Genomic DNA, 9,480 nt, shown 5'->3' with positions numbered 1-9,480 from the left:
CTAGAATTTCCCCTGGGATCAGTAAAGAGGATCTCGGAGTTGCGTATGGATGTGATCATGTGACCGGTCAGCTGACCAAAGAGGGCGGAACTCAGTGCTTTCTGGGAGTTGTCTATTTCCGGTAGGTAACTGTAAACATAGACTGATTTTTAAAAAACATTACTAAGTACAATATACAAATTCGTGGAGACGTGGTGAGGTGTAGAGTAGTTTGGGTTATATGCTGCTTATTTGCATATATTTCGGCATATATATTGCATATATATAACGAAATCCAAATTTTGTTAAATCGCTAGCGTCTGGGCTGATGTCTGAGTCTGAATAATTTATACGTTACTAACTGACGACGCCGGTTAGGTAGATAAATGCCTGCAACGTAACTAACTATCGACGCCGGATAACTAGGTAAATATATATCGTCTAACTAATTAAGGGGACCTGTTAATTAGATAAACGTACACATTGTAACATATTAACAATGGCGCCGATTAGGTAGATAAATATATGTACTGTAACCAGCTGCTAGTTATATAACTAACTATACCGGGGTGCGTTTTCCAAAAGCATAGATTTTGCTGAGGGGGGGCTTTGTGGAAACGCACCCCCGGAGTTGGTGGCATTTTACGGTGGTGATCCTCCGTTGTACGGGCGGAGGCGGGGGCTTTACCTAGTGTAGGAACTATTAAAAGTATTAGCAGAAGTACTGTTTTTGGGGAAATTTGCCAACCGTTGCCAAGAGTTTATTTAAATTCACTGTTGACTGAGATCATGTGTAAGACGCGGCTGCCCATTAATAAACACTTATACTACCACTTTTTGCACACACTGAGATTTTCTACATTTGCATGTAACTTACTTAACATTTACTAAAAAGACACTAAATATTCTTTGCTAACAAGTAAATTTACAGTATGTTCATTTGCAAGAAACTGTATCTTCGGTTCAGGAAGTAACCTCCTCTGGCTGTTAAAGCAGAGAAAATTTAAGGCATTCTTTCTACAAGGGGCATCAAATACTGCTCCGTTTGGTGAGGTTAAACAGTTAACTAATGCATCTAAAGTTATAGGACAGCCTACAACTTGACTGCCGTCACCACACAACCAGTTAATACGATGTCAGGCATGCACTGTCACATACTCTTTCCATGTTATAAAAGAAACTTGTTTTGTTTAACTTTTCATTTATACATTTTCATTTATAGTTGTCGCCTCAACTTTGTATTGCTTAAAATGCTTAACAATGATAGAAGATCTGCAGTTTATGAAATGAATGGAAATGTGGTAAAAACCTGTGATGTGCAAAAACTTTTTACTGGTAGTTTACTTTGTCGTGTTTCTGTCATTGAAGCAGCTGCTTCAGTTTGAGTGGTAAATACTAATGATGGCATTTCATGTGAATCTCACAGAAGCGGATTAGTGTTTATATTGTGTATATCGTGTGCTTATGGTTGTTTTCAGTGTAATTTTTCAAAATTCGTCATTTCAAGTGGTTGAAATTTTTATCCGTCCGCTTGTCCATTTTAAAACTGATTCTTTTGGTGAGTTCCTCAGTGCTATGATCTCTGTTTTGATTAAATCGCCTGCCGTTCTGCTACTGTTTCGTCTTGTGAATTAAATCCGATTGACCTCTTCTGACCGACATCGGGCGGCGTGCTGGCCTTTCGATGTCAGCGCACCCTCACATCCATGGACCAGAAGATCCCTTATGATGATTACCAGCTGCCGGTGGTGTTCCTGCCCTCCTATGAGAATCCACCAGCTTGGATTCCCCCTCAGGATGTAGGTGCTGCCCAGTCAATCCTGCATGCTGCAAGGTCACAGACGCATTCAGTGGAGGGTTTAGAAGTTCACTGTTCCTGCCTGTGTCTCTGTACTTGAGCAGCGCATCCACCACCCAGACTACAACAACGAGCTGACTCAGTTCCTGCCTCGTACTGTGCTGTTGAAGAAGCCCCCGGGGGCGCAGCTGGGCTTTAACATCCGTGGGGGGAAGGCCTCTCAGCTGGGCATCTTCATCTCCAAGGTGATCTCCTTGCTGCTGACACTCCTGTCCACGTGGCTCTCTTCGTCGGTCTCTTGTCTCTCTGTATCTAGCAGTGTTCCTGTTTGGATCGTCCACGATGCTCTCCTTACTGCTTCCCTAGGTGGTACCAGAATCAGACGCCCACAGAGCCGGGCTCCAGGAAGGTGACCAGGTTCTCTCTGTCAATGAGGTGGACTTTCAGGATATTGAGCATTCCCGGGTGAGTGCCAGAAGGAAAAGCCCAACTTTTTGAGGTTATATGAATCTTCTAGGAATAGGATGCTGGTTAGATGTAGTAGCTTTGCTTGGATCTTAGGTAATGTGACTTCTGTGCTCCTCCAACAGGCGGTGGAGATTCTCAAGACTGCGCGGGAAATCCAGATGAAGGTGCGATTCTTCCCTTACAGTGAGTATTTTGTTTTCTCCCTTTTTGATTCCAGCCTGGTATTGATTGCACAATGTTTGGTATTGGTTTTAATCTGCAATCATTACTCCCCCCCCCCCCCCCCCCCCCGCATCCCGCCCGCCAGACTACCAGCGGCAGAAGGAGAGAACCGTCCACTAGACAGCCGCTGTGTGAAAGAGTTGCTTGGCCACACTGGAGTGGGGGCGGCCATGTTTTCTGTCACACGGACACTGTGCACTTGCTATCACTGTGGCAGTGAGCCACATCTTCTAACTTGGGGTTAAGGTGCCTGTTTAGTTCAATAAGTGTTTTTAAAAGAAACACTCTGATTCATCTGAATTCTATATGTTGTTACTGCTGCCCTCTGCTGGCACCGAGCTGACCTGCATCTACCTTAACAGACATTTAACGAGCAGGAACGGCGATGTGTATAGACACAGGAAAGAATTAGGCATTACATTTATTTAGCAGATGTTTATATCCACAGTGAGGTGAGCAATGCTTGGGGGTCATGGAGCCGGGGTCAGCTAGTGTCGCTGCAGCAGCTGGGGTTAATGGCCTTGCTGTGCTGTTGTGATGGGCAAATGAATTTTCCTGAACCATTTCCTGCATTTTCTGACCCCATTGGATGGTGCTCTCTGTACATAAAAGGGCTCGAAGCATGTCCCAAAGCAAGGGTGCCATCTAGTGGGGTCAAAAAATACAGCAATTGTTTTAAGAAGCTTCATCTGCCCAACAGTACTGTAATGTATCAGGATGTTAGGCAAAGGTGGACCAGGAATGTAAGGACCTCCTGTGAAGTGAGAACATATAGTCTGAATCCAGAGAGACAAAAGAGGCTCCTGCATGTTTGAGGACAGTACTGTGGTTAAGGTTGTGTAGTGTGTTTAGAGAGAGGGTTTGTGCAGATTCCCGCAGCTGTGTGTAGCACTGCGGCGGCGTTTCCCCCTTTATTATTTAAAGAAAGAAAGGTCTGTTTTCCATTCAGTTATTGTAACGATCAAACGAAAGGAATAACCTGTGAAACCATGTAACTTTCTCATAGAGAGTAAGGCACCAGCTGGGATCTTAAATAAAGTCTGTTTGTTGCGATACGAGACTCCATACACACTTTGAACAGAATAACCAGAGCATTTTAGTTCACTTATTGAGTATGTTAATAAATATAGTGGTTTCCTCTTTCAATGAAAGACCCATGACATCTGCATAGTCGTCTGTGTGTTAACATTTGCTACAGCTGTGTCACACAATCTCACAGGAAAACCGGCATGACTTTGCTTGCCCCAGCAGTATAGAAGAACGTCTTAGTCCAACAGCTGTCTAAAGTCTGACTGCCGGTTCAAAACCTCCACCGTCTAGGTGCTAACAGAGTCTGTCTTCAAGCTCTGCCTTGTATCACTGGGCTTTTCTCTGTACCAAAGCCTTTACGGTTTATGTGGAGTTGCATAGTTCATAAAAATAACATCATGAAACAGTAAGTGGCCTGTTACAGTACATACTAATGAATAATTTTAGCTGAGTGCAGATGGCTGTTCTGAGCTCCAGATTCTTCAGATTTCAAGAAAGGCCCCAGCTTCAGAAATGGAGACCCTCCCCCCTTCACAGAAGAAAAGTGTGATGCTGCCCCCCCCCAGGCTGCAGTTCCCCCCCCAAAAAGCAGCTTCACATGCTTCAGATCAGCTTTTACCACCATCAGCACCTTATTCATAATCTAAGATCTGAGCGGGTGGAAATACTTCATTCCTGCATCCGCGACGAAGGAGGGGAACCGGCGCGTATAAAATCACGAAACGCCGAGCTTCGCCGTCAGGCACTGAGATGGCAGCACATGAGCCATGATTGATCTTCGCAAGATGCAAGCAGACACCTTTGCAGCTGTACCCATCTGGTTAATATGTTAACAGTAACCTAAACAGAGACAGCAATACTGCCTGACATCTGAGTGCAAAGCACTGCATAACTCAGTGATTCCAGCGGGCAGCCTGGAGGGGGAATCGTCCCATAACAGTTACGGTTTGGGCTCCGAGAGTGATTTGGGGCCATGATGGTGAGGGGGTGGCCCCGCCCCCCCCACTCAGCTACTGTCCTCAGCTGTCTCGCCCTCCGGAGAATTCTGCGATGAGCTCTCGTCCACGTTCTCCAGCGACTCCCTGCGCTGGATCACCAGTTCTGCTGGATCCATCCAGGGTAACTCGCTCTGCTCGGGGTAAAGCCAAGGCTTCCTCTCTGGAGAGTTCTGCTCTTTCCAGTCTACGTAGCGCTGCCCTGCCTTGTGCAGGCACATCATCACCTGCAGGGGGAGACAGAGACAAAGGAAAATACTGTCAAGCCATATTCAGTTTTCATTCTCGGAAGTTTCAACTAGCACAACCCCCAAGTGATTTAAACAGTGTAATATCCTATAACTAAAGGAGGTAACACCAATCTCAGATGCTTAATCTTTTTGCATAATTACAGTGCCTTAAACCATAAACATAAGCTGAGTGCTGATATCTGTGATTGAGCACTGAACCATTGTGATGACACCTGCACACATACACTTATGTTTCTATTCATATCTTTGTGGGGACCGTCCAGTCAGTTTAATGGGCAAATCTCTAATCCCAACTATGCAAACCATAACCCCTACCCAGCGCTAACCTTAACCATAAGTAACCAAATAAAATACAAGACTTTTGACATTTTTGTTTTTTTTTTCAGTCACATATTTTTTATTAAATTGATTTTCCCCTCTGGGAACCAACAAAATAGTAACTACAATGTTTATATCACAGGTTTTTATCACATTTTGGGGACATTTGCTCCTCACAATGAAATACACACATAACACACACATACAGACACTCTACAATGCTGTACAGAGTATTTCTGCCCATTAATGCTGGTGACTCTGTACTGAATAAGTGTTTAGAAGATGGAGGGATTTCATAATGCAGTATCAGCTAGAAAACTGATGCAGAATTCTCCTATTTCATCATGCTGTCTTTCAGATACCTACATCAGGGTCAATATAAAACGACCCCAAAATTCCCTGGGATGACAAAGCTACATTAATTTAAATCCCTATACTAGTTTGGAAGATAAACTGCGATTATCAGGTTAATTAAATCTCTACTGGCTCTTTGCTAATGTGCCTCAGATTGTCACCCGGTTCTCTCAAGTCAATTCTGAGGTGGTTATTTGTGCACTTCCCTGTATAATTATTGTCGTTTGTCTTCCTGTTATCTGTCTGTTCCCTGTTGAACCAGACAGTCTGTAATTTAACTGAGCCCCAGAGAAAAACAGTGTTAAACTTTGGCATGAATGGATCTTGAGTTTGTCGCCTTCCCGCCCACCAGCCTCTTACGCAAATCTCAGTGTTGCACATGGAGCTAGAGACAGCAGCTTTGTGCTACTTTCCGTCATGTGACGCATCAGTGCGTCATGTGATGTGTCAGTGCGTCATGTGACGCACAACCCGCAGGACCTGTCCAGTGGCTCAGTCTCACGTCCTCCTCTACCAAGTCTGACACAATTAAACTAAATATGCAAATGTTTAATTGTACCTCAGCAAGTAAAAAATTGCACTAACAGCAGAAGTGCTGTGGGTTCAAATCCCTCACCTGCAGGGGTTCTCTGTCCTGTTCCTGGCACGTCCCCCTGCCAGAATGTTCTCATTCCAATCCCACCTTAATCAGGCTTATATGGTCCTTAATAAGCTAATAATGAATGTGGCAGGTTGAAAGCAGTGTGGGCTGGAATGAAAATATTCTGCCGGGGGGGGGAAATCTGGAACAGGATTGAACACCACTGCTGTACTGTAAGTTGCTTTGGATAAATGTGTCAGATAAAAGTAAATATGTACGCTGGGGGTGTCACTCGTTACATTGTCATTAAAACTGCCCGCATTCAAACAGAATGAATGCTGCTTATAGTGAATGACCATGACCCCTCCCCCTCTCCCAGCCCTCAGGGTACAGCATGGGAAGTAGGTATAAAGTGCAGGTCTTACTTTGGGAGCTAGAATTTGCGAGGCTCTGTTTACCAACCACTTTGGAATGGAACCTGGAGAGAAAGATAAAAGAGGGAGGCATGATAAATATGGTGGTTTGCATCCAATCCACCAAATTCAGACACATTCAGGTTACTGGAGAACCTGGCCGGAGCTGGAGATTCTGAGGCACCCGACCCCCTTACATTATATAATGTTTCATATTCATGGGCCCTGAATGTCCGGGGCCCTGAATGTCCGGGGCCCCCTTAATGTGCTGGGGCCCTGAATGTGCTGGGTCCCCTTAATGTGCTGGGGCCCTGAATGTGCCGGAGCCCTGAATGTCCGGGGCCCCCTTAATGTGCTGGGGCCCTCAATGTGCCGGGGCCCCCTTAATGTGCTGGGGCCCTGAATGTCCGTGGGTCCCCTTAATGTGCCGGAGCCCTGAATGTCCGGGGTCCCCTTAATGTGCTGGGGCCCTCAATGTCCCAGGGTCCCATTAATGTGCCAGGGCCCTCAATGTGCCAGGGGCCCCTTAATGTGCCAGGGTTTCCATGCCCCTACCGCACTCCTGAGAGTAACTATGTAGCTATAAATTAATACTGTGAGTCCCAGAAAACAAACACCAGGTGAAATGATAACACTAACACAGGCAGCTATGCATGCGGGTGGGGGAAGGGAGGCTCTTCTCACCCTTGGGGTCACCCTGGGAGAGGTAGAAGAAGATGCAGCTGTTGGGCCCCGTCTCCTTCAGCATGTAGCCAGTGATGATGGAGACCGCGCGAACCAGGTCCTTGCGAGGAGGGTACTTCTGTGAACAACAGCAGAGAACCGCAACTCAGTCAAACCCACACCTTGATGTCATAGATACAAGTTTATGGGCTTCTGAGGGGAACATAATTGCCGATGTCCTCCTAGAATGACTGCCATGCAAACAAACATCTCTTAAGTAGATATATTATACTGGCAGTTCTCAACTGACATAAATAATCCGTTCCACAAAGCCTTACGGAAGTGAAATTTTACTAAAGTTAGGTTAACCTTCTCATACAATTCAAAACACCTTATAGTAAAAAAAAAACATATAAACCAAAATATAATAGTAATAAATAGGCCTATAAAGGAAAACACATCAAATAAATAAAAAGATGCAAATTTGCTTAAAGGGTCTTTTTGTGTTAAAGGTCCGTAAGCTGTACATGTATTGAATATTTTTTGCATAAATCTAGATTTACAACAGGAGGATCTTGCTCACCGGGTGCTTCACGGAGTAGTTAATGATCAGATACTCGTCATCTCTGACTCTCCAGGAGCGCAGTGTAACCACGTCTCTGTTTTTCAGTGGCTTGGGGCACATCCCTGACAAGGCAGTGGGAACGGAATGGCCAGAGAGTCAGACACTCACTTCCTAATGTATTTCTACAAAGTGTCAATAAAACGCCTAGAACCTGGGCTCTATGACAGCCATTAGTTTTAATAAAGCTCTGTGTGCAGTGCCTCACAGGAAAAGTATCCCACGTCGGTGTTGACGGACAGGCGGCCGATGTCAAAACTCTCCAGCATGGTGGGATCCCACTTCACGCGGAACTCCGAATCGTGGAGAACGTCATACATGGTGGCCGCAGAAACGTCCTTAATGGCTCTCCTGCACTGTGGTGGACGCAGCACAAGGAGATTACGTCAAAAATCTCATCAGAACCGTTTACTTCTTACTTTATGTCGCAACTCGTCAACCTAGTTTTCGTCCCAGGTGAGCGGAATGACTCAGCTGACTACTAATTCACCTTGAGTAAACATTTCACCAAGTTTGGAGGCTATAGCCTGTTTTAAATACAAAACACTCTAGCAAAGAAACACTAATAAATACATTAAAATGTTGGTCTATGTAAACATAGTTCTATTAGCCCAAAATTAAGCAACTTAAAGGCTCGATAAGATGATTTCATACAGTTTGTGCTCATATGGGGAAGAAAACAATCGCCCGAACTTCGGAAACAATATTTTATTCCTTATTATAAACGTACATTTATAATGCAGCCTATTCTAAAAAATGACAAATTTCTTGCATAACCGAATATACTCGGCAGCGGGTTCCTGGTATTAATTTTGACCCCGTAACACGCTAACATTAATTCAGACTTCTGTCTTCGTACATAAGAACATTTTAAGAGTTCCAGTATTCATTAACGCCTGCTGATGTTAAAGTATATTTCAACCTAAGTTATTAATCACCTACCTTGATCTTGTGCACTTTGGATGCGGTGCTGCCGTTCTCCGGTGCCATCTCCGTCCACACGTTCATGTCGCAGCTGTTGTACTTGCATTGCCAGTTTTCTGTGGACAGGCACTGGGCTCTGAACTCCTCAAAGACGGATTCGTCTGGGATCACCGTGCTCTGTCGCGACATGGCCCCGGCTCGCTGGGCTGCTTCCACAGCAGTCTGGTTAGAATGACCGTCGGATCCGGGATCAGAAGATAAAAGAGTAAAGGTCTCGTTTCTCCCAGCGTCTGTACCACGACTGTCAGCCATCTCGGCTTTAACAGATATTTGTAAATCAGTGTTATACACCCAGATTAGCATATCAAGACAGACGGGATGTTTGTGACATTCCTGAGCTGCCGGATGGGCTGCATCATACCTCCACATTTCGGAGGTGTGTCTACACACCTTCACGGCTTCTCGGCAAGATCTCCGGGGATGGAGATACCGCCCCACTGCAAGCTTCTTAATGTCAAGAAAAACTGATAGCGTGACTAATTTGTTTGGCGAATGATAATGGAATAATACGCATTTAGAGAAATTCTTATGTGGGTGGCGATAACCTGTGATTTATGTTGTTTGCCTTAAACATCACTTCGGAATACTTTATTAGTTATTAGACGGTTGTAGTCAGGCACTCTGAATAGGCAACGATGTAAATACCCAGATATGAAAAATGTCATCATTATCGCATCAAATGAGAATGTCTATTGGAAAATATTAGGCGATTTCCAGAATACTACGACTGACAGGTGGGTCTTCCAACACCAATGGGTCCGTAAAGATCGAAACCGAGGCGTGTCTGCTGAGGGCTCACAATTA

General features: G+C 44.8%; 2 protein-coding genes across 3 annotated transcripts; one reads left to right on the top strand and one right to left on the bottom strand.

Annotated features, from left to right (window-relative positions):
* Positions 1 to 3,522, top strand: pdzd11 (PDZ domain containing 11). 2 transcript variants are annotated; one of them, XM_049028667.1, is made up of 6 exons: positions 1 to 121; positions 1,671 to 1,778; positions 1,882 to 2,022; positions 2,144 to 2,242; positions 2,368 to 2,428; positions 2,553 to 3,522. In XM_049028667.1, the coding sequence occupies exons 2-6, from the start codon at positions 1,686 to 1,688 to the stop codon at positions 2,585 to 2,587; spliced, it is 429 nt and encodes a 142-aa protein (XP_048884624.1). In that variant the 5' UTR covers positions 1 to 121; positions 1,671 to 1,685; the 3' UTR covers positions 2,588 to 3,522. The 2 variants fall into 2 exon arrangements, with proteins under 2 accessions (XP_048884624.1, XP_048884623.1); XM_049028666.1 differs by lacking the exon at positions 1 to 121 and adding an exon at positions 128 to 405.
* stard14 (START domain containing 14) lies at positions 2,888 to 9,049 on the bottom strand. The gene is made up of 6 exons (XM_049028663.1): positions 8,635 to 9,049; positions 7,901 to 8,048; positions 7,654 to 7,757; positions 7,092 to 7,209; positions 6,420 to 6,472; positions 2,888 to 4,718 (listed from the first exon to the last, which is right to left on the bottom strand). Exons 1-6 carry the CDS (start codon positions 9,043 to 9,045, stop codon positions 4,503 to 4,505), a joined length of 1,050 nt encoding a protein of 349 aa, XP_048884620.1. The 5' UTR covers positions 9,046 to 9,049; the 3' UTR covers positions 2,888 to 4,502.
* Positions 9,050 to 9,480: the final 431 nt, after the last annotated feature.

The sequence above is a fragment of the Brienomyrus brachyistius genome, chromosome 10 (genome assembly GCF_023856365.1).
Source record: "Brienomyrus brachyistius isolate T26 chromosome 10, BBRACH_0.4, whole genome shotgun sequence".
Lineage (NCBI taxonomy): Eukaryota > Metazoa > Chordata > Actinopteri > Osteoglossiformes > Mormyridae > Brienomyrus > Brienomyrus brachyistius.
Note: the sequence above shows the minus strand (reverse complement) of the source record. Positions and strands in the feature narration are given on the sequence as shown.

What these genes read in the sequence shown, in the direction of transcription:
- stard14 (XM_049028663.1), bottom strand. Translation starts at nt 9,045, where the DNA reads ATGTGGAGGTATGATGCAGCCCATCCGGCAGCTCAGGAATGTCACAAA. An exon ending in CCAAAGTGCACAAGATCAAG is followed by an intron (nt 8,049 to 8,634) that starts GTAGGTGATTAA and finishes CGTCCACCACAG; the next exon opens with TGCAGGAGAGCCATTAAGGA. An exon ending in CGCAAATTCTAGCTCCCAAA is followed by an intron (nt 4,719 to 6,419) that starts GTAAGACCTGCA and finishes CTCCCCCTGCAG; the next exon opens with GTGATGATGTGCCTGCACAA.
- pdzd11 (XM_049028667.1), top strand. Translation starts at nt 1,686, where the DNA reads ATGGACCAGAAGATCCCTTATGATGATTACCAGCTGCCGGTGGTGTTC. An exon ending in AGGATATTGAGCATTCCCGG is followed by an intron (nt 2,243 to 2,367) that starts GTGAGTGCCAGA and finishes CTCCTCCAACAG; the next exon opens with GCGGTGGAGATTCTCAAGAC. An exon ending in GGTGCGATTCTTCCCTTACA is followed by an intron (nt 2,429 to 2,552) that starts GTGAGTATTTTG and finishes CCCGCCCGCCAG; the next exon opens with ACTACCAGCGGCAGAAGGAG.